Source organism: Lucilia cuprina, chromosome 2 (assembly GCF_022045245.1).
Source record: "Lucilia cuprina isolate Lc7/37 chromosome 2, ASM2204524v1, whole genome shotgun sequence".
Lineage (NCBI taxonomy): Eukaryota > Metazoa > Arthropoda > Insecta > Diptera > Calliphoridae > Lucilia > Lucilia cuprina.
In genome coordinates, this window is record NC_060950.1 from 27,826,655 (window position 1) to 27,852,192 (window position 25,538).

The window sequence follows — 25,538 nt, forward strand, 5'->3', positions numbered from 1 at the left end:
TAGTCTAGTCTATAGTCTAGTCTATAGTCTAGTCTATAGTCTAGTCTATAGTCTAGTCTATAGTCTAGTCTATAGTCTAGTCTATGGTCTAGTCTATAGTCTAGTTTACAATCAATGCCTTCTTTTATCAATATTTTTAAGTTTTATTTTAAAATATTTTGAATTTGTTTAAAAATAATTCATTGCAGTCCTTAAACAAAAAAATATATATTTGTTTGCTTTTAGTTTTTTTGTTTTAAAAAATGATTTGCAAAAAATAAGCAGAGCTAAAAAAAATAAATTTTGTTCTCAATATTTCAGTTGATCCGAACACACGGGCGTGATGTGATTAAGCAGAAAATTCGGAAAACATGAAATTAGTTCGTCAGTATCATTTCAAAAACATTTATTGTGTTTATTTTTAAACGCTTTAAGAAATTGTTTATTAATTTTGTATATTTTCCTTAAAGAAAATTAATACTTGTGTAAGCAAATAAAGAAACAAAATGGTGATTAAGAAAATTGTCCCCAATTACTTGGAAATGTTTACAATTTAAAAATAATTTAAAAGAAAATATTTAACAACTAAAAACTAAAAAAAAATTAATTCGTAGTTGGCCGGCCAATTGATAAAAAGAAAATAACAACAATGACCTTGGTCTATTAAAAATTAAAAGAAAACAAAAAAAATTAATAAGAAGTTCCCACCGGACGGAAATGCCTTCAAATAAAAAATTGAAAAAAAATGTCGCTGTTTTCAGTTATTTTTTTTTAAATTATTAAATGTATATTATCTAAATTTTTAGTATTCCTTAGTGTCTTTCGTTGCTTTCTTGTTTTATTTTTAAAAGAAAATTTTGTATAATTTTCTTTTTATTGCAGTTTTTGCAATAAAATTTTGTCGTCAACAAAATTTTTTGATTTTTTTTCTTATTTATTCATCGCACAAAAATTTTTTTGTTTTTGGAAAACTGTCATTTTTATGATTCTACAAAGATAAGATATTAAAATAAAAAAGAAATAAATTTTTAAAAATTATAATTAAAAAGAATGTTAGAACATTTGTGTCGGGCGTCTGTTTTAATAAATGTTTTTTGTTATTTTTGTCATAATATTTTGCTCATCCAAGGTATGTTTTCTTGAACTTGAATATTATAGAAACAAATTTTCATTGTTATATTAATTTATTAAAAAAATGTAAATATATAAATTTCATATCTGTGAATATTACTTTATAAACTATAACTTTTAAATTCTTCAATTTTGGCCATGAATCTTTATTGTTCTTTGGAAAAACTTCAAGTTCCTATGAACTTTGAACCTATCGAAATCGAACATATCATCTGAAATATGTTTAAAATTCTGACTAAGAATACATCGACGAATTTTGCTCATATCTCCTTTGTTTAGAGAACGAAGAATTGCTTATCTTTTGAGATTAAAAAAAAACAAGTCAACAGAATTTCGAATTGACTATTTCAAAGTCAAACATATTATAGAAAAAGCAACCTATATTGATCGAATCAAATCAGAAGATGGACCTAATATTCAGGGCGTTTTTCGGTCAATGCTTTCTTCAAACAAATTATTTGTGTTTGGTACAAGTTCTCTGTGATAGTCTGCGCAGATTTCAGTGGCTCTAATACCGAATATTAACTTAGTTTTGGTGTAGATTTGGCAGTGTGACCAGATTTCACTTTAATTGCTCGTACATACTATCTCTTTCTTTATGGACTTTATTGTGCATCATTTCGACATTCTCTTTCCGCGGATTTCGTCACTTTAAGCCGACTGTCATAATCTAGGCGTTTTGCGGTCAATGCTCTCTTTATACGAATCAAATACTTATCCCAAATTGTAGACTTTACGGAGCTTTTGTCCGACATCCTCTTTGCGAGAATACGCAGGTGCCAATGTTTGTACATGACAGACATAGAATTATTTACTAATATTAAGCTCAAGTAGTTGAGCTATCTTCTTTTAGATTAGTATAAAAATGTAAACGGATGTAATGTTTTGGAACTGTGATTGTAAACGGATGTAATGTTTTGGAATCTCGAAAGTTAAGCAACTTGACATCAATGGTCAGATATTAGATAGCTCGAGTACTTGTGTAAAATATAAATAAAAATACTATACTACTATAGACTAGACTATACTATAGACTAGACTGTAAACTAGACTATACTATAGACTAGTCTATAGACTAGACTATAGACTAGACTATAGACTAGACTATAGACTAGACTATAGACTAGACTATAGACTAGACTATAGACTAGACTATAGACTAGACTATAGACTAGACTATAGACTAGACTATAGACTAGACTATAGACTAGACTATAGACTAGACTATAGACTAGACTATAGACTAGACTATAGACTAGACTATAGACTAGACTATAGACTAGACTGGACTATAGACAGGGCTATAGACAGGGCTATAGACTGGACTATAGACTGGACTATAGACTATGTAGAGCACTTCGACATTACACAAAGCGCACTGAAACTTATTCTCATATGCACCTCAGAATGGACCTTTCCCATATCTGAAACAAGACAGTGTCCAAGACAATTTATATTAGATTCTCTAATCAGATAGTGAGAGAAATCATTCCTTCATATTTATATAAACGGCGGACTGTTGTAGTCCCGACAGTTTTTCCTCTGTTGGTCTTGTTCGGCAACAGCTTGCACAGGAATATATGCTCCACTTGGACGCCTAGTGGACCTCTCTACTATCTAGAACAAGACCTACTTAATCCTTTTTCTAAAATATAAACTCATTTCAAACATATTATTCTCACAGGCATTTCTACACAGAGGGAAAAATAAATACACACGCCTGGTACCAAAGAGACAAGTACGACAACACTTCGCAATGTCGACAAAGCTGTGTTGTTAACATTGCAACAATTCGTTGTCGCAATATAAATTTTTTACACATCCGTTGTCTAAAATTTAGATAGCGACAACGAATTATTGAAATGTTGATTTAAATAAAATTTCGAACTTTAATTCTGATTAATACTTGAAATTCTCAAGCACAGATTCTAACATTAGAAAACTATGATTTTTCAAAGAAAATTCTTTTTGTTGCTACCTGTTATAAAAAAACTAAAATGAACTTTTAATTCTTAAAATATTAATTAAGTTAAATGAATTTAAAACAAACAAGATATTTTTAAATAATGACCCATATAATGCCAGGAATAAAAACAGTTTAATGAATGAAAAAATTGCCATTCCATAATAAATATTTATTGCGAAAGTGTGTCTTAATTTATTTAAAAGAAAAAAGAAAAATATTTTAATTTCTACATAAATTTATGAGCATATAATTTAAAAAATACAAATGTATATACATACATACCTACACATGTACTCGTACACAGAACTTAAAATGTTAATAGACAAAATAATAAACTAGTGTTAATACTCATATAAGACAACATTTTTTCTTTTCACTTCATCGACCTTGGCCAGAAGCAAATTGTTGGCCACTTTCAATATAAAATGTTTATATTTATTGTATGAATGAAAAATCTGTGTGCACAGAACAATCTATTGAAATCTTTGCTGGTGAAAAAAATATAAATATTTGAAAATATATTTTTTTAGCAATAGAATTTTCCTAAAAAAATACTAAAAAAAACATGAATATTTATAATAAAAAATGTTTAATTGTTATAGCGTTTTTTACTTAATAATAAAAATATTACTAAAATAAAATGATGACAGAAATGTTTTATAGTTTCGCAACTAATATCTTTTCTTATTTATCTCTTTTACAGATTAATTGCAAAATATTTTGAAATTATTTGTATGCCCCACAATAAGCAGAAAATTAAACAAAACGACGTCTCTATATTTAGCGTTTAAAGAACACAATTACAAAAAAATATGGATCAACCACTTATAGTACAGGCCGAATATTCCTTCAAGGGTGGCAATAATGATGAATTGTGTTTCAAAAAAGGTGATCTAATCACAGTAACACAACGCGAAGAGGGTGGTTGGTGGGAAGGTACACTTAACGATAAGACTGGCTGGTTTCCCAGCAATTATGTTATGGAATATAAAGCTCCCCTACCGATCACAGACTCTATCAGACCACCTGAAGAGATACAAGAATATAGATCGGTTGTATTGAAAGATCTTTTGGATTCGGAGAGAGCACATGTTGCAGAGATTCAGGGTTTATTGGAGAACTTTTTGGAACCGTTGCAACAGACACAAATGTAAGTGGACAATGGAAAATATCAGATAGACTAATTCTCGTTTAGTTCAGTACTGGTTCAATTCTAGTTCAGTTCTAGTTCAGTTCTAGTTCAGTTCTAGTTCAGTTCTAGTTCAGTTCTAGTTCAGTTCTAGTTCAGTTCTAGTTCAGTCCTAGTTCAGTCCTAAATCAGTTCTAGTTCAGTTCTAGTTCAGTTCTAGTTCGGTTCTAGTTCAGTTCTAGTTCAGTCCTAGTTCAGTCCTAGTTCAGTTCTAGTTCAGTTCTAGTTCAGTTCTAGTTCAGTTCTAGTTCAGTTCTAGTTCAGTTCTAGTTCAGTTCTAGTTCAGTTCTAGTTCAGTTCTAGTTCAGTTCTAGTTCAGTTCTAGTTCAGTTCTAGTTCAGTTCTAGTTCAGTTCTAGCTCTGTTCTAGTTCAGTTCTAGTTCAGTCTTTTTGACTTAATTTTTCATTCTTGATCATAAAAATTCCAAGGTGTTAATTATCTTTACAATTTCTCCCCTTACACAGACTCAATGCTGATGAGTATGCTCAATTAATGTGCAATTTTGTAGAGGTTGTCAAGACACACGAAGAGTTACTTACGCAAATGGAAGAGTGTAATGATCGTGTGGGTAAATTATTTCTAAATAAGGCACCATATATGAAACAAGTACACCAAGCCTATTGTGCACAACATCCCAAAGCTATTGTTATATTAGACAAATACAAGTGAGTACAACAACATGAAAAACATTTAATAATACATACTTATTTGCTGTAATTTTGTCACAGAGATGAATTAGAAAAATATATGGAACGTCAAGGTGCTGCCACTCCTGGTCTTTTAGTACTCACAACGGGTTTGTCAAAACCTTTTCGCCGTCTCGATAAATACTCGGCCATGTTGCAGGAGTTGGAAAGACACATGGAGAGTAGTCATCCGGATCGTGGTGATACACAACGTAGTGTAGCGGTTTACAAAGATATTGCTGTGAGTTTTGTTTTGGATTTTTGTTGGATTTAATAACTTTTATTGATTATTTTTTTAGGCCACCTGTTCTGCTACACGCAGACAAAAGGAACTAGAACTACAAGTATTAACTGGCCCTGTACGTGGCTGGCAGGGTCAAGAATTAAGTTCTTTAGGAGAAATTATACATATGGGCAGTGTAGCGGTTGGTTCCGATCATCGTGATCGTTATTTTGTTTTATTTCCTCAGACATTACTTATATTAAGTGTTAGTCAAAGAATGAGTGCCTTTATTTATGAGGTAATTTCATTTTATTTGAAATGTTTAACAACGATTTTCATACCAAACATTTTGCCTTCCATTACAGGGCAAACTACTGCTAACCGGCATCATAGTTAATCGTCTCGAAGACTCCGATACCTTTAAAAATGCCTTTGAAATCAATAGTCCTCTTATTGATCGTATAGTTGCTGTGTGCCAAGGACCTAATGATGCCAATAAATGGGTGGAATTACTAACATCTACCAATGTCAGTATGCCCATTGGCATTAAACGTCAACTTAGTAATTTAAGTAATGCTTCCATAGGTGGCGCTCATATATCTACACCACCCAATCATGTAAGTATTTAATACATTTCTCAAAACAAACACATCTTTCCCCAACTTCTGTTCTTTTGGAAATTTTCATAAATTCTTTTTTTGTTAAAAAAAAACGACCAAAACTTATTTTGTCAAAATGTGTATAGTTTTCATATAATTTGGATGCTCGTGGTTATTGTACCCGGTTTTCTTTATGTGCCTACTACAATACGCCACAACAAGCCACCTATCGTATTACTCTGCCGCCCAGTAATTATCCACCTACGGCACCATATGCCAATTTAAGCGATCATTTTGCCAAATTAGTTAAGAAGGGTTTGCTTAAGGGATTTTTAATAAAAATGTTATTGTATCCCCAATCAAGACAGAGTATTGATATGAAAAGTATTCCATTAAGAAAGAGAAGATGCCATAAAGCTTCTAAGAAGTTAATAAAAAAGTTTACTAACGATGAGGCAGATTCGGGTTCATCGGATCGTACTGAACTTGAAAGACAAGATGCTTTTGAATTGCCCACTGATTCGGAGAGTGAGGGAGAGGATATTGATGTACATGATGATTTTGAATTTATAAAATTTAATAGTGATAAACGTGGCCTAGAGGGTTGTGATTCCTTTGCTTCGGCGGGTACTTTTATAGATCATGGCTCGGGTGCTGCCTCTCCCCACAAAGCTAGACATTGTTCTTCTATTAACTTAATTAATTTGGATTCTATGAGTGATGAAGAAAGTAAACCTATGAAAAAGGAATCCTTGGTTATAGGTTCAAAAACGATGAGAGCTATAGCAAGAAAGTCTTCCCAGCAAAGTTTTATCATACATACCTCGGAAGCACATTTGGAACTGGGTTCCCATATGACAACACTAGAAAAACCGGCTCTATTGCAACAACAAACCTCGGAAAACTCAGAAATGTCTTCCTGCTACAATGGTCGTGCTTTAGGGGCGGCATATGTGGCCTGCGAAAACCTGGCCGATTTGTCAGATGATGCTAAAATTAAAAACACTACCTCAGAGTTAACGATATCACCTCCCGAACGCCATAGTATGCCAAATATGTTTGTGGGTAACCGTTTTAATCGCAGCTCCAAAACAGCAGTATACGTGCCTACCTGGAAAGATCGTCAGGATATGCAAAATCAATCGGCCGATGTGGCGGAAAGTTGTGATTTAACGACGGAGGAAGAAATTCATTCTAGTTGTTTAGATTTGCCTGCTTCTTGCCGAGATGCTCCAGACAAATTGACTGCCGAATTATTGTATAATTTCGAAGAAAGTGATGTTATAGCTCCACCCTCTATGTATAAAAGTTTAGGTCAAAGCCAAAATCAAACAATGACAAATATGCCTGGCAGCGTATCACAAACAGAATTATGTATTGAACCCAAGAGATCTAGTAGAGATTCACAAAAACGAGAATCCGTTAAGCGTTGTATATCATATCATTATGTACCCTTAGCCAATGAAACACCAGCTCAGCCCAATAGAAATAATTCCAATCCTAATTTAAGAACGGCATCAAATGATCCCACTCCTCATCTTCCTTCATCTTCACTGCCTAACACACAAGCTCAACCAACAACCCAACGTTTTGGCAATGGAGATGAAGTCGATGGTCATCAGTCTTCCTCTAAATGTAAATGTTGTGAAAGTTCTCAATGTCCTAGTCCACGTTCGAGTGATTCAGGATTGGCGGGTAGTTGTACCATAACTTCACCCGATCCGCCACAAAACGAAGAAGCCTACGAGGCCTATTACGATGTAGATGGTTCCCTTAAATTGATCTCCAAAACGGCTAATGCAGCCGAAACAAATGATCTCACACGATTTGATGTATGCGGAACATTTCGTGAAAAATTCCTAGAGGCTATACAGCAAACTAATGAAATGCATCAACAAACCTGTACGGAAACTCAATCCCAATTGCCGACCACAACGTTAACCTCCACAACAGCAGAATTCCAAATAAATCGTAAAAGTATTTATATTAATTCATTAGCATCCACTAATTCCCACGAAGCAGCTGCAGCTACTTCAAGTCATACTCCTAACTCTAATGCCGAAAACTCGGATGATATTAATCCTGAAACTGGAATGTTTCGTTCGGGCATGTATGCCCACTGGTGGAAGAAAGAAACGCTGCCTAAAGATGTCATTAAAGGCATAGCAAAAGTCTATAATAAACGTTTACCCTCGACACAATCGAGCAAAGAGTCCCACTGTTCTGTTTGCTCAAGCTGTTTTTGTTCTATGGAGGCCAGTGGTTTCAGTGAAGGCGCCACCTATTGCTCTATCTGCCAGGATTGCTCTTCATCCTTTTGCAGTGTTTCACGCAATGATTTACCCACAAATACTACCACTACCATTACAGCAGCCGATTGTCCACTCTGCTGCAATACACGTAATTCAACACATAGAAACAGTAATACGGCTAGCGTTTTAGCTAGTCCCAGCTCATCGTTTGATTGTCCCATATGCAGTGGTGCCTATATAGCACGTCCCGATTCATTGGGTTCGATTAGGGAAGATGTTCAGCAGTATCAAACGCAGCAACAGCAGCACTATCAACAACAACAGCAACAACAGGCGTTTGCAGAAGGCAAGCATTTTGAGCTTAATATCATTTTTTATATATTTGTATTGTTGTCAATCGAATGTATAAAGATGATATGCGCGTTTGTGCACGTTTTTGTTTTGTAAATTCGTTTTATACAGATAATTTCTTTTATATAATCTTTTACTACTCTGTTTTTTTTTCATTTAATCGACTACATTTCGTTGTTTTCGTTAAGTTAATAATTAAAATCATTTAAGAATTTTAATTTTTGCTTTACGTTTACATTTATAATTGTTTTTGTTAGGTTTCTTGACAAACGTTTTATCAGGAAGTACCTGAACACATACGCAGCATGTTGAAACTAAGGAAAATAATCACTTTTTTATTCAGACTTCACAAATTAAAGATGTTGCATATTTTATTACGTCACTTAAGAAAAGCTGTTAAATGGTTTAGTGAAACTTAAACTTTAAAGTTTTCTTGCTAAATTATATGGGACAGAAGTTTAACTGGTCACTGTTCAAATGTTCTTACAGAAAGTTTTTCCTTTTATTGAAAAAGTTTTTCCATTTTAAAGAAAAATTTCTTCCATAAAATACGATTTTTCTAAATTTTTTTCATTATTTTCGCAAAATACGATTTGTTTTCTGTAAAAACGCTTTTTTTAAAAATCATTATTCCGCTTTTTGATAAAGCTCATTTTTGATGAAATGTGTTTATTTAATAGCCTTTTTAGATTTTTTACAAGTTTTCTGTAAATAGATTTTTTTCAAAAGCAGCTTTTAAGTATAACAGGATTTTTTATAAAGCTTTTCCAGAAGCTTTTTTTTGAAATAAGCTTTTTACTTTTATATTAGCTTTTAAAAAATCTTTTTATACACGACTTTTTGATAAAAAGCTTTTTTGAGTGGTATCCAATAAAAAAAGTTTTCCATAAGCTTTTAAAAAGCTTTTTTAGAATTTTTTATGAGTTTTCTGTAAATAGATGTTTTTTCAAAAGAAGTTTTTTAGTATAACATTATTTTTTAAGAAGCTTTTTAAAAAAGCTTTAAAAGGTTTTCTACCGTAAAAGCTTCTTTTAGTGGTATCCAATTTTTTCTAAAAATATTTTTTGATTAAAAATAAAATATAAAAATAAGATAAAAATAAGTTTTTTTTGAAAAAGCTTTTCTTCAAAATAAGCTTTTTACTTGAATAGCTTTCCATAAGCTTTTTATACACGATATTTTGATAAAAAAGCTTTTTTGAGTGGTATCCAATAAAAAATTTATATAAAAAAGCTTTCCATAAGTTTTTTTACTTTTTTTAAGGGGAAAGCTTTTTTGTAAATAGATGTTTATTTATTTTTCAAAAAAAGCTTTTCAGTACAACAAGATTTTTTAAAAAGCTTTTTCAGAAGCTTTTAAAAAAGCTTTAAAAGGTTTTCTATAGCAAAAGATTATTTAAGTGGTATCCAATTTTTCTAAAAATCTTTTTAATAAGATAAAAATAAGCTTTTTTCTTCTTTAAAATAAGCTTTTCACTTAAATAGCTTTTCCATAAGCATCTAAAAAAGGTTTTTATACGCGACATTTTGATAATAAAGCTTTTTTGAGTTGATCCAATAAAAAAAAAGTTTTCCATAAGCTATTAAAAAGCTTTTTTAGAATTTTTATGAGTTTTCTGTAAAAAGGTGTTTATTTTTTTTCAAAAGAAGCTTTTTAGTATAGGAAAATTTTTTAAATAGCTTTTTCAGAAGCTTTTAAAAAGGCTTTAAAAAGTTTTCTATAGCAAAAGCTTTTTTGAGTGGTTTCCAATTTTTTCTTAAAATCTTTTTAATAAGATAAAATTAAGCTTTTTTAAAAAAGCTTTTTATACAGGACATTTTGATAAAAAAGTTTTTTGAGTGGTAGCCAATAAAAAATTCTTTCCATAAGCTCCTCATAAAACTTTTTTCATTTTTTGATGGAAAAAGCTTTTTTGAGTTGTATAACAACAATTTCTTTGTTTTAATTAAAAATTTTGTAAAAATATTTTTAAAAATGTGTGATTTTCAAAAAGCGTTTTCATGAATAGGATTTTCTGAAGTTTCTTTTTTAACATAATAAGCTTTTTATAAAAAAATCGGCATATAACGAGGTTTTTAGTGAAAAACAATCTCTATCTGAAAGCTTTTCATGAAATAATTTTTATTTTTAGTTTTTCTTTTATAAAAACAAACAATGATCACCAAACAGTTTTCTTTTAATTTTGTTCAGAAACCTGTTAAACGTTTGTAAAGAAACTTTATTTCCTTTTAAGTTTTCCGTTACAATTCAAAAGTAATTAAAACAAATCTAACTTTAGTTTTTGTCGTTTTTTTCTAAACTTTGCTTAATTTACAATAACGCCAGCATTGGATATCTATAACAGCAATTGAAGTTCATACATTTGCCTGCCTTTTTATAAAATTTCAAATCACAACAAAATCATCATCTTAGAAATACAACAACATATTTTAGTAAAAACGTTTTAAATCATCCTTAAATTATATGAAAACGTAATAATTTTGCTTGTTTTTTTTTAAATTTTATTTATTCTCATGTCAAGGATTCATCATTATTTACAAAAAAAAAAAAAAAAAACTCATCGTTTAAATTTTATTTAAAAAAAACCAACGAATTTCAAAACAAACATGCTCTCACAAACCAAAAAAAACTCATAAATTGCTTAACATGCTTGCGCTTTTAATTTAATCGGCCTGTTACTGCACCAGGATCAGCTGCACCCATGATCACCATACTCAGTGATATGAGTAATTACTTAAAGAAACTAATTGCGAATGGAATGTTCAATTTACACCAGAACTAATAAAAAGTTTCAACATTTAATTTGTGTAAACGTTATTTTGTTTAAAAGCTCTCCTTTGACTCACTATAAATGAATGTGTTAAATACTAATAGATTTTTGAATTTTTTTATACCATAAAACATATTTGAAATATTAATTAATTTTTACTTTTATTACAGATGTCCCCGCCAGCCAATCTGAGCTTATTAAGTCAACGCATGAACAGTCAACAGCAACAACAGCAGCAACAATCCACAACGAACTCAATGGTGGGGAGAGAAAACCCAGTAACAGTAGTGGCAGCAGCACAGGCTCAGAGCAGTCAGCAACAACAGCTGCTACAGCAGCAGCAGCAACAGTCGTCGTCGGCACTTCCGTCACAACACAAACGGAGCCTTTCGTTCAATCATCACCTCAGTTACAATCAATACACACACACTCAGCATCAACAGCCTCATCAAATGCATCATCAACAACAACCACCAAGTCTACCAAATCATCCAGTGGCAGCTCAAAACCACAAATCAAATTTAGTCCAGACATCGAACAGTATTTCGAAGATAATGGGCCCAGCACTTCCAGCACAAAACATGGCCACAAACGCAAGGACCGGAAGCACAAAAGGTAAAATGTTTTTTCATATAGATAAAAAAACATCTTTAGAAAAAGTTCACAATTTTTCTTAAAAGCTTTCTCGCTAATAATCTTCTTTATTCCAATTGTCTAGCCTATATACGAATACGATTTTTTCTTTTTATAGCTTTTTCTCAAATAAGCTTAAAAGCTTTTTCTTACAAAATTAAATTTTTTAAAAACGTTTTTTTTTTACAGAATACGTTATTTTGCTTTTAAGTTTTTTTCTAATAATATTCCTATTTGTATGCATTTTTTTCTTAAAATATAAAAAGCTCTTCTTAGAAATAAAAGCTTTTTTCTGTAGAATACGTTTTTTCTTTTTTAATATTTTATTCTTATATAAGCTTTTTCCTAAAAAGTGATTTTCAGGGAATATTCGTTATTTTTTAAAAAAGCTTTTAATAGAATACTATTTTTTCTGGAAAAGCTTTTTTACACAAAAAGTTTTTAACTTTTCGGATTTTCCTATATGTATACGTTTTTTTTTCTAAAAATACTAAAAAGCTTTTCATAAAAAAGCTTTTTTGAGAAACATGTTTAAAAAATTATATTTAAAAAAAAAAAAAAAAATATTTAAAATTTTTTTCATAGAAATTTAAAAAAACTTTTACGCAGAATAAGTTTTTTTTTAAAGCTTTTATTTTTAACAAAGCTCTTTCTAAAAAGTGAATATCACTGAATATTCGTTATTTTTAAAAAAAGCTTTCATAAAATACTATTTTTCTTAAAAAAATATTTTTCACATAAAAAAAGCTTTTTAGCAGAATAAAGTTTTTTCCTCCAAAAGCTTTATCCTTAATAATCATTTCCCTAAAAAAGCTTATTCAAATATTAAGCTTTCTCTAAATAGGTTTATTCCACAGATAAAATTAAAAAAAATTCTTAAAAAGGAAATAAAAACAAAAAGCTTTTCCATAACTTTTTCATAAGATTTCCGTTTTTAAGAAAACTTTGTATTTTCATATTTTTTTGATTGAATATAATTTTAATATTTTAATTTTCTTCCACTTTCAGCTAATTGGAGCATAACAAATATGCGTCCAGCACCACCCCTACGACCCAATCTTTTGAATTGCAATACTACCAGTGGCGGTGGCAGTAGTGGTAGCCGTAGTGATGGTGGTGGTGGTGTGGCCAGTTTGAATTCCTTATCCAGTTATTGTAGTGGTCGTAAAAATCAACCAACTTTTGAAGAAGATGCCTTAGTGTTGCGTGTTTTTGAAGCCTACTGTGCTGCCTATCAAAATACCACACGTAATACCATACACTCGGGTAAGTTTCATTTAGAATTTTTATTTCTTTTCTTCTTAATGTTTGAAGTTTGAAAATCCTACATAAAACACACCTCATTATAACCATTAATGGCATTAATAGTGGTTATTATTATTATTTTGGAATTTAACAGCTTTTGATATCAACACCATATGCTTTTTAACTTTTTAATTTTTTTCTAATTTTTTTTTATTGATATTTGCTGGTTATATGTTTTATATGTATGTGAAAAAAGAGCTTTTTTTTAACAGCAACAAAGGATGACAAAACATTCCAAAAGCTCTATTGCTGGGTTTATTTATTTATTATTATTTTTTATGGATTATAAAAAAACAACATAAAAATCATTTGCTTTTCAGATTAAAATAGAATTAAAAAAAAAAAACAGAAAACAAAACAAACAAAACACCTCATAACTTGCTGCATTCACCAAATATATTTTATAAAAATTTCCACACATTACTTTACTATTAAATGTCATTTATTTTTATATAATTATTGGCTAAAACTTTTAATTTATTTAACATTGTTTTTTTAATGTTTTTAAAAAAAAAAACCTTTTTTTTTTTAATTTATGTTTTTAAACCCTCATTTTTAGCTATAATTTGCCAATTTGATTTTATTTTTCTTTTCTAACAGGTTAAATTTATAAGTTTTTTTGTTTTAATTATATTTAAAATGTAATGGTTTGTAAGGGAGTAATTTTTGCTTACTTACACTTTAATCCAGGTTTAGGTTTGGTTTTTTTAGATTAAGATTTTTAAGTTAAAAAAAACAACAACAATAATTGTACATATTTTTAAGCTCACTATGTTATACTCATTTGCAGATGAGTTTAAAACTCACACTTCACTTAGTTGTTTGATATTAATTATAACAATATAATTAATTTTGTAACCCTTTTTTAATTTAGTTTGTAATTTTTATCGTTTTTTTTTTCTGCCAGACATGCACAATTCAATTTTTTTTCATTTCTAAGTTTTTGTTGGGTTTTGTTTAATGATAACAGCGTATTTAGTTATTCAAGAGATTTCCTTGTTTTTTCTTGTGGTTTCTCTTTATTCAAAAATAGTTTTTTTTTTCAAGCTAATTGTAGGATTTTCGTTGGATAGTTTGCGATTATTTCATATAACGAATTCCCTACATAGTAAAGGCTGTTAGGGCGAGTAATTTGCCAGCGTAGGAACTGCTGCGGAGAAAACGTTTTGGAAATAAAAGTCGAAAAGTCGAAAAAAATCGGAAAAAGTGGAAAGTAGTCGGAAAAAGTCGAAAATAATCGAAAAGTCAAAAAAAAAGGCAAAAATAGTCAAACAGTCGAAAATAGATGAAAATCGTAAAAAGTTGAAAATAGTCAAAAAGTTGGAAAAAGTCGAAAATAGTCGAAAAGTCGAAAAAATCCGAAATTAATCGAAAATAGTCAAAATGTCGAAAAGTCGGAAAAAGTCATAAATAGTTACAAAGTCGCAAAAAGTCGAAAATATTCGAAACAAGTCGGAAATAGTCTAAAATAGTCGAAAAGTCAAAAAAGACAAAATAGTCGAAAAAAATCGGAAATAGTCTAAAATAGTCGAAAAGGCAAAAAAGACAAAAAATAGTCAAACAGTCGAAAATAGTTGAAAATCGAAAAAAGGTCGAAAAGTCGAAAAAATTCGAAAATAGTCGGAAAAAGTCGAAAATAATCGAAAAGTCAAAAAAAGGACAAAAATAGTCAAGCAAGTCGAAAATAGTTAAAAATCGAAAAATGTCGAAAATAGTCTAAAAGTCGAAAAAATTCGAAAATAGTCGGAAAAAGTCGAAAAGTCAAAAAAAGGACAAAAATAGTCAAGCAACTCGAAAATAGTTGAAAATCGAAAAAAAGTCTGAAATAGTCGAAAAGTCGGAAAAAACTGAAAAAAGTCGAAAATAGTCAAAAAGTCGGAAAAAGTCAAAAAGTCGAAAAAGTCCAAAAAAAAAAAAATTAAAAAGTCAAAAAGTGGAAAAGTCGACTATTTACAAAATACTGAAAGTCGAAAAGTCGGCTTTTAACTAACTGAAAAAAGTCAAAAAGTCGACTTTTAACTAAATGCATAAAGTCGAAAAGTCGACTTTTACCTAAATGCAAAAAGTCGTTTCAGCTATAGAGCCCTATTATCGTTTCAGCTATTGAACCCTATTATAAAATCAATAATCATTTTACAATTCTGCAAAAAGTTTTTTCATCAACCCAGCAAAACAAAAAAGAACTTCCAAAGAAGCGATAAAGAAGTTGAATTTATTTCATGAAGGTACTAAAAAAGACCTGAAGAAGTTGTGATTTTAACACAGGTTTGTCATAGGAGAAATGTCCCTTTGATTTAATTCCAAATTCACTACATCTGAAGTCATTCTCAGGAAGGAATTTTTATATTCTTTTTTTTGGAAATCTTAATCAAAATTGGATTCTTTTCGCTTCTTTGAAAGTCAATAAACATTAATTCCACAGAAGGTAAACAAATTCATTTAGTGCTACTTTTGAAGTGGTGATAAATGTTATTTATTTGAAAGTACTTCGTTTTATTTTTGCTGGGAAGGTCAGGTCATGAAACTGTCAAGCTGGAAGCGTTTCTACGATTCATTTTTGTTTTACAGTTAGCTTAGCTCTAAAAAATATTTTGAGAAATGTTAGCTTAATTTCGTTATGTGTTTACGAAACGATAGCTCAATCGGTAAAATGGGCGGTAATTCAGTCCCTGTTTTACTCTTTCTAAAAGTAGTAATTTTTACACTTATCTTTGAAATAAATTTCGAATCTTGACATTTTGCAGACCAAGCGCAATCTAGACATACAATTTATGAGCACAACATTGTTGGTCATATGACATGAAAAACGCAATTAATAGTGACCACCAAAATGTCAATTGCTGCTGCTTTATTATCATAACCTAGTGACTAAAAGAGGTCTTACAAACAACAATCGAGACGTGTCAAATATCAAGATAAATGTCGACTTTCTATTATCATAATAATATTTCAGTCATATTACACGATGGTTACGGTCGCGGTATTGCACGAATAACTCGAACAATGTTGAATTCCATAATGTTAAGTTTCTGTTTGTGCTCTTACTAAAGGAAGTTATTTTTGAATTTATCTTTAGAACTGACCAGACCAAGCACATTTTGGACGTCCAATTCTGGGCCACAGCGTTGCTGAATTCTAAAGTGTCAAATGTTGCTGGTTTATCATCTTAAACTAGTGACCAAGAGGCCACACGTACAATAATCGAGAAGTGTCAAATCGCACAAACATTTAAGCCTCCCGAAACGTCCATTACTACTGGTTTATCAGCATAAAGTAGTGGCTTCATGTGGCCACTGATAATCTAAATGATAATGTGTTACACGAATAACACGAAAAATTATGACTTTCAACAGCAAGATTATCGCCCGTTTATCAGCAGACGTGTAAAAACGCACTAATAATTTTCGCTTCCGAGACGTCAATTGCTATTTTATCAGCAGATACTAGTGACATCACATTGCTCTGCATGAAATAATTAAGATAAGTCAAATTTTAGGATCTTAAAGGCGAATTGACATGTCCATTTCTTGAAAGCAAGTTAAAGTCAATAAATCGGCGTTTGCGGTCGCCGTATGGCAAGAAAATTCATTCTGTTAAAACCAAAGTGTACAGTACGATTTTGTAGGCGAATTAAAAGGTTCATATTATGAAATCAGGTTAACTCCAATAAATCGGCGATTGCGGTCACCATATGGTACAAAATCTCATCTTGTTGAAACTATATCCAGCTCAAATCACTAACATTCTTATTCAGTGATCTCAGTACAGTAACGATCTAGATGAGTTAAACTTTACTTCCTTGAAGGTAAAATGGTAGTTCCAAAAAATCAATGGTTACGGTCGCTGTGTTGCACATGTTGAAACCACATATTGCCCATTTTCTTCATATTGAAAAGGGTGTTATCAAAGACATTCTTGATCAGAGTTTTGGCTTATATAGTGTGTTCATGGAAAGGGTAATGACACTAATGTCATAATGAAAAGCATTAATATAGAAGTTGACTAATCGATTCTGTGTCTTCTTCACTATGACAACTTCTGTAGAAGTCATTTTAAAGTAATCCAAGTAGAATTGAATGTATACAAAAATGTTAATTAGCTTTGGTCGAACAAGTTTTCTCCTGCTAACCTATCTAAACCTAGAGAGACCATATTCTATGTCAATTTTGGGCATCAAGATCACTATTTATCAAATTTGTCAGATGACTGTTTCATCTAAAGTTTTGATACATTTAAGCCTTAAATTTTGGGTTTTCGGATTGGTTTTTCATTAGTAAATTTCTACTTATTTTAATTTAAAATTTTCTTTTTGGGTTTTCAAATAGTTATCAGTTTGGCTTTCTCGATATCAGGTACATCAATAGCTAAATTTGTTAAGAACAAAGTTTCATCTTTTACATTTCATCCGGGATTTGTTAGTTTTAAGTTGTTCAATATGCTTTTTATGTTCCTGTCTAATTATGTTTTCATTTTATGATTCCATTTAGTTATTTGATGTTTATTGCTGTTATCTATTATCAAAAAAAAAAAACCCCCGCCCCCGCCCACACCACAATCACCCATTTTGAATTTGTGTTGTCTCGTTAAATGTTTTTGTTAAATTTTTGTTGTTCCATGTTATTCATAGTTTTATTTCTATCATTGTTTTTTTCTCTTTTATCTTTCTCTTTTTTCGTCCCTACAAAAAAATAAAATAAAAAATAAAATCTATAAAAAAAAACAAATTATTCTTCCAAAATCAAACGAAAAAAACCCGAAAATATCTTCTTATATAGCCTTGCAACCATGGACACCTTGTTTGCCAATACGTGGTGGCAAATTAAAAACTAGTAAACATTTTTCAACATCAAATCCACATCTTCCATTTTTATGTAATACAGGAGTACAATTTCCTGGTGCCACCAATGTAAATAATAAACAAAACTCAACTAGTAGTCTTAATTCATCGTACATCTGGCGTGAAGCAAGTCCCAACAATTTCAATTTGTACTCATCCTCCATATCGTCTTTAAATGCCACAGGTTATCGTTACTCATTGACGGGTTCAACTGGCGCAGGAGGTGTTGCAGCAGGCGCTGGAGGTCCTGTTAATAATGCCATCAATACTTCCTCAGGAGCTAGTGGTTTAGATTATAGAGCTTTATCAGAGGAGAGAGCTACACGAAAATCTTTGAATCGTTTGAAAAGTGGTTTTGGTTCCGGTTACGATAATATATTTATGACTCCTCTTATGCCACGTAAAAACAAAGGCTCTCCCAAGATTGTCAAGAACTCGGCTTCCTATCAACGACCTCCTACTCCGGTGAGAAACTTGTCCGAAGATAGACAATCCTCTACAAGTAGTGTTAACAAACAGCTGCCTAATCATCCGGGTCTATACGATCGACGTTTGAATCGTTCATTTGAAACTAGCACTTCACATCGTTATGCTGGCTATGGTGGTGGTTATATGATGGGCTATGGCCTCAAGTCGACTTCTTTAAGGCGTAGTACACCTCAATTGCCAGCCGATGGTGTGGACAGTGATGATCCCGATTGTCATCAAATGGCACAAAAAGGCTGTACCGAAGCATTACTGAGAAATGGTCATGGAGCGGCAGCTGGATCAAGCACTTGTGCTGGAGGAAATGGCGGTGATGGTGACTCGCAAGGACATGCAGGCAATTGGTGTTGTGGTAATTTTGTGATGAAACAATGGCGTAAAATCAATAATTACTGATTAACGCCCAATGAAACGCTGAAAGTCATGAAACAAGAATGATTTTCAGAGCATGTCTGCTTCATCATATTCATTATCATCAGCATTATGATCATAGTTTATTTTTTTATTATCGAAACCAGATCATCAGCTTCATTATCATGCCGTTATATACAGAAATACTACTTAACAGTTATTAAAACATACGAAAAAGCTGCTAAAACGCTGATACAATCAAAAGTTCTTTTTTTGATAATTAAAAAAAATAATTAAGTTTTTTTTACACTGCAATTTGTTTAGGATAAAAAACAACTAACATTTTCTTATTAATTTAAATATCTAAACTATTTTATCAGTACTATTTTTCATCTATTAAGTTATGTATTATTTAAACTCTTAATTTATCCTAATTACAGTTATTAGAGAAAAAGAACATGTACTTTGAAACTAATTAAGCTCTTTTAGAGTTTATTATTATCAATACAAATCATAAATAGATTTGTTTCTCTTTGACCGGCACTCTGAGATTACACCTGTATAGGTAGGGACAGTAATGTTATTCTTCTATAGACGCTAGGCTAAAGAATGAATTTTCCCTTTAACTTCTCGTGGATCCAGTGGCAAATCGACCACTTTCTAGAGGAAGGACTTAAGAGCACGGGTGTGTACTTTGAAACTAATTAAGCTCTTTTAGATCTATATATTAAATGGAATAAAACTTTAATCCGTGTCTGATTGATAAGACTTTGAAACCTCAGACACCTAAAGCAACAAGATCGGAATAAGGTTACACAGTTCATTACAAGTTCTTTTTTGAAAGAAAATCGATCTATATCTAAATGATATAGATGAATCTTTGACCGCCACTATGAGATTATACCTATATGGTGGCGGGTAATACTTCACAGACTGATGGTACGGAATGAATTTTCATTATAATATATAGTGGAACCACTAGCAAAGTGACAACATTCGGATGGATTCTAGATGAATGACTAGATATGCGCGTATCGGGAACATGTTTAATAATTTTAGAGGAATACATTCCATTGTTATAACGAATTACACCCCACTTTGCGACGGTGCTCTAGTAGATCAATAGAATTTTATATTCTACTGTCAACGATAGGTACCTTCGCGCTCTCTTTTTCAACCGATCGAGTAACATCGAAATAGACTTTGACGCATAGAGTTGTATTCTATTTTTTCGGTTGGTCGGTTAAATGTGATGTAAATATTTAGCAGAAGAGATGGAATGAAGTATGTCTAAGACCTTTTTAGCAACCGAGACCCTTAATGATTCTATCGATACTTGAAAGAAGGTTTTAGTTCAGTAGACTATATTTTTATGACCAAAACATTAAGAGTTTCCGATATCCCAATTTTTAAACTATCCGTGGAAAAGCATTATGAAAGGAAGTATTTCTTAATTCGTTTGGGAACCTAGACACTGAATAGTTCTTTAAAAAAGGGTTTGTCCAGCGATTCTATTTTCATGACCAAAACATTAAGAGTTTCCAATTTCTCAATACTTACATCATCCGTGCAACAGCATTATGGGACGAAGTATGTCTTAAACCGTTTTCGAAACCTAGACCCCTGAATGATTCTAGAAAAAAGGGTTTAATCCTGCCGACTATATTTTCACCAAAAAATTTAGAGTTTCCGATTTCTCAATGAGCTGACAATTATCTGATCATGAATCGACATTGTATCATCTAAAAGATGCAGTCTTGCCTTAAAAGCTCAGTATTCTCGATCTTCAATGTCATTGTAAAGAAGAGCAGTTTGATTAAATATGGTTCAGAGTCAAGTCAAATATTGGGTACATGTATAATGGTGTCCATGGACTATATGACATAAAGTTCATAGATTTCAAAAAGTCAATTTATAAAAATATATATAGTAATCGAAGACGGTATGCAAATTACCCCAGAGTTTATCCCTGCGCACGGCAAAAGGCCAAGTCACTTTTTTAATGAATCCAAAACGCAGCATATACCAAATGTAACAGTAAATTTTTGTTGGAAAGCTTGAAAGTTTATTTCTGTGTTTTAATGGATCGTGCAACATACCGATTTCGCATCAAGAGATTTGATCATCTTTTGAGTCCAAAAACTATTTAATGCTAAGGTTCTACAGTGATGCGTCTAGAACAGTTGTTTAAATGTGTTGCAACATATGGAATTTAATTGGGAAGGTTGCAAGTTTATTTCTTTGTTGTAATGGATAGTGTAGCGTATTGAGTATGTTGGACCCACTTTCTGAAGGGAAAGTGGTACATGTCTGAAGAGACGTGTATCCGAAAAATAATATTTTGTAAAGTTTGAACAAAGTAAGAAGGAGCAAGGACTAGAGACTTTAAACCCACTTCTATTGCAACATTTGCCCGTTGTTTGTGTTAGTCTGACCTAAGACGCCCTGGCCAGTCCGATTAAATAATGAATATTAACTTTGCGTCATAGTTATTTGGATTTATTATTACTGATGCAAATGTTCGACTATGCCTACTTGGGGCCACGGGAGCATGTTACCTTGGTGAAACCTTCACCTTGGTGTTATTGCAATCCCGGGGAACAGAGGTGTAACCAACACCTTTAGTCGGCTGGGATTATAAATTGGTATTACTGTCTACTGCCCTTGCATAGATTGAATAAGAGATCGAACCATATAATCTGGTACTACGGTGGCCAGTTGACTATGTCCTGGCTGGTCAGTTGGTTGAGGTTCCTTCAGGATCCACGTAGTAGCTGTGGTTTAAATCCAAATTCACGGGGAGAGAATGTTGGTTTAAGAACTGATATATCCTATACCTAATGGGTTGTATAATTCTCTCTTCGAACAGGTTTTTGTACAAAGCAGCATATGCTAGGTAGCTGAACCCGATCGGTTTTGGGACGCCGGTCGCGTTATGGGAAACCGGCTGTCAGTTTAGTATTCAATGGTTGCCTGTTATCCCGTAGATTGATCTTTATGATCATGAGAATGGAACTGATGCCATAAATTGTTGAACGATTGAGAAAGTCTCTATATATTGCCTATAAGAACTGATTGTGCTGTTGCCATTCCAAATGGATATATGCTACACGACTATTTGTCGTGGCAATTATTGAAATTTAATGACTTTGGAATTCCTATTTCCTTTGTCACATTACCGGTTTATAAAAGAGGGATCCTGATCCATTTTGTTGGGTATTTCGGACTACCAAATAGAGACATGTGGTTGCCAAAACTACAGAGCCATCTCAGTAGTGTGCTTGCGTGAGCTTAAAAAGGTTAAAGAATGCACTGGAATGGGTCATTTTGAATAATGCAATCTTTAATGGAAGATCGATTTCACCTGATATTGGGACTCGTCACCCTCTTCTATAGACTTTAGGCCAGTGATAGCTTTTTCCTTGTCGGGGTGTGCATTGGGCTTAAGCCTATGCAGCCGGCCATTCCGCAACGGGGCTACTATGGTAAGAGATTATATAGCACGAGTACTTCAGCAAAATGCTTGTACATGGACCGGCTCAATCCATGTACAAAAATTGCCACATGAGTTCTTCATTGAAGGATTCAGGGGCGATGGTAGTCCGTTCTCAAGTCTACCCAGCGGATGAGAAAGTCCACCGTAAAATAAGGCCGTCAAGGCAGGTGTTCACGTAAGGAACTCCGACCTTCGTGTGTCTACCTGGGGAAAAAAGTTTCGGATGTTACTTTTTGTATCAAAGTTGACAATCTATGACCGATCCGGGGCATTGATACAATTATCTTAAGAACGTAGTCGGTCTTAACATATTGTCTCCTATGAAACCATTTTATATCGCAACAAATAATTCGGTGCAAGTCGGATTGTCTTTTAAAGCTTTCAAGCTGTATTTTAGACTTGCAAAATTGTCTTTCAATGTCTACCGGCTGCAATTCAATATTGTGCCCAACTTTTCGACGAAAAGTGGTGTTCTGGAACCATTAGGATTGGGATTTTACAAAGGTTTTACAATTAAGATAAAATTACGAGAAGTTTATGTACTGTAGAATCAAATTTCTTAATTCGTACAATTTTCTAAAACTTTCTTAGTTTCAAAGTATACGTTTAATTTTGTGAGTGACTATTACTATTCTTATTATTTAAAGCGGTTTATTGTTATTATCATACAAACAAAATTAATAGACTTACATGGAAGTAATATATGTTGTATATGAAACTTCTTTCAATTAAGACTTGAACAATTTTAATTTGAGTGATTTTTCTTCTTTTAAAAGAAAATTAATTAAAAAACCGTCCGTTTTTTATATAAAAATATATAAATGAGAACTAAACTGAACTAATTTATTAGAACAAATAGAATTTGCTTCAAATTTATAATAAAATATTTGCCATATTAATTATGATATTTTTTTTAATTTGTTTAAATTTTAAACATTAATTTTAGTTTTTCTATAATTAAACACAAAAAAAAAAGCTTTAATAAATAGTTTTTAGTTTTTATAAATAAATAAGTATGTATGTATGTATTAATGTACTCATTAATGTAAAATTTTAAAAATTTTTACACAATTTCAAGAACAACGATTATTTTTTCTTTACAAATGAGTACATTAGTTGTTTTTAAGATTATTGTGTAGAAAATTTATTGCAAATAAAAATATTTGGCATATATTTTATATTTTTTATAGGTTAAGTTATAAAACATAAATATATATCTTTAAGTATATATAGAGTCCACTATGTAAATGATTTTAGTTAGTTTTCGAGAAGCTTTAGAGATTTAATAGTGATTTAATTTAAAATACTAATTAATACTTTGAGTTAGAATTTTAAATATTTAGTGAGAGAATATGTAGCATACAATCCGCCATTTTATCCATAAATCAATTTTAATAATTTCAAATGCCTGATTTAAAAAAACACCATTTCCAAAGTACTTTTTAGGAAACATGATTTCTAGATACAGTACAATAGAGAGATCCCTTATTAGTCACATTTAGATCCGTATTTAGATTTATATATATATTTCGTCTGTTCTAATACCAATAAAAAAAGTAAAATAACTTTACTAAGAATTTGAACTGATTAATGATAATGGGTCCAAAGAAAGTCGAAGCTTATAGTCATGATTCCTCTGGCATTTATTGCTTTTAAAAGATTTCAAACAACCTCACAATTAAGTAAATTTCGAAGTCTTCATAGTTTTCGAAACACAAAGGAATTTCAGTAATAGAAAATAAAGCCGATTAGATCAGAGGTGATTCTCGTGGTTGTCGTCGCTGAATTATTGTGAAAAGCACTGTCTAAATTTAGACAAGATCGTTATCTGAAATGATATCCGAATGACAAACTTGCTATTTTTAAGTGAATTATAATGATCTATTAGAAATTTGTTGTTTTTTTTATAGATTTGAGTTGGTCTTAAGCAGTGCGACCCTTGTATGGATCTTTAGTGCTGCCCCGTGAATAACACGTTTAATTCACGTATTAAAAAACAGGGTGTGATTATTGAAAGGTTGAATATATCGTTTGGGGCTAGTGATGCAGCACATAAGATTCTTTCTCGGCAAGTCCTTAGTGTTGGACAATTACACAATATGTGTTCAGAAGTTTCCTCCTGGCAGTCACAAAGCCTGCATAGCTTCAAAATGACGTTTCCTAGAATGCATTGATGATATCTGAGACCACGTTATATTCTAATATCACTTTTGTGATGACAACATTTGGGATTTTCCCCTCATAGCGTAATAAAGCGGTTTGACGGCTTCCCAGTGGGGAAGCCAAAGAATGGGATACCAAAGAATGATTCAGGGTCTATTAGTGGGTCCTGAACCATTCATTGATGTTTCGTAGGAAGAGGTGATGATATCTGAGACCACAGTGTCTCACAGTGAGTAGTCCGGTTGGTATTCTGAGGTTAATTTTCTTAAGCGATAGCAACTTTTGAGAATTTCCCCTTGTTAGTGTAATTAAGCACTTTTTCTGTCTAAGCCCTGCGGTAGCTTTTCAATTCAGTTTCGATACACCATTAGCATCTTTGTCTGACGTATCCTTGTAGAATACCTAAGATTTTTTCAGGGCCGATAAGTGGACGTTAAGCTCCTCTATTTGTCAATCTGCACGTTTGTTGCCAGAATGACATTTACGGTCCTTGTTTACCTTGTTCGTTCAATGATGTTACTCAATCCATTACAACACCCGACCAAACATTATGCAAAAGTAAGGCTGTCTGACATTATGTAAATTCTCAGACTCCTTATCCTCCCTCTTACGCACTCCCTAGCGCTGATAATGATTTCTGGATTTCCGCGTAAAAGATTGAGGAATATTTTCCCATGGATTTAGCCGTCTGGATGTTAGGACTATTAATACTCGCTCCAGTATAACCATGTATGTTTTTGGACTTGTCAGTAAACCAAACTTGATCAGCACTTTCCTTCCACCTTCCACCAATGTTGGTGAACGGCAATATCTGTTGTCTCGGCAACACCTCCAAACTTATGCCTTATTTCATGGTGGTCTTTTTCATCCACTGGGTAGGCTTGAAAATGATCTACCACGCGCCCCTGAATCTTTCTATGAATAACTTAGGTGGCAATTTTTGTACATGGATGTTCCGGTCCATGTACAAGTATTTTGCTGAAGTACTTAAGCAATCGAAACTCTTGTCATAGAAGCCACGCCAGCATGGGATCAATCCATATACATACCCCATGAAGGAAAAACAATCTCTGTTCTAACGTCAATAAAAGGAGAAACAACACCAAGATACGGGTCATAC

General features: G+C 32.0%; 1 protein-coding gene across 5 annotated transcripts in view; it reads left to right on the forward strand.

Moving 5' to 3' along the window:
* The window catches only part of LOC111686617, a 47,453-nt gene that overhangs the window by 14,014 nt on the left and 7,901 nt on the right, over positions 1–25,538 (forward strand). For 2 of the 5 annotated variants that reach the window (XM_023448987.2, XM_046945102.1), the window contains exons 2-9: positions 3,780–4,226; positions 4,731–4,931; positions 4,995–5,193; positions 5,252–5,473; positions 5,541–5,792; positions 11,318–11,762; positions 12,789–13,046; positions 17,861–18,760. In XM_023448987.2, coding sequence (XP_023304755.2) covers positions 3,889–4,226; positions 4,731–4,931; positions 4,995–5,193; positions 5,252–5,473; positions 5,541–5,792; positions 11,318–11,762; positions 12,789–13,046; positions 17,861–18,760 — 2,815 coding nt within the window. In that variant the 5' untranslated portion in view covers positions 3,780–3,888. Of the gene's footprint in view, positions 1–319; positions 465–940; positions 1,109–3,779; positions 4,227–4,730; positions 4,932–4,994; positions 5,194–5,251; positions 5,474–5,540; positions 5,793–5,920; positions 8,373–11,317; positions 11,763–12,788; positions 13,047–17,860; positions 18,761–25,538 lie in introns of those variants that run through there. The other 3 variants (XM_046945101.1, XM_046945100.1, XM_046945099.1) reach the window with 3 other exon arrangements.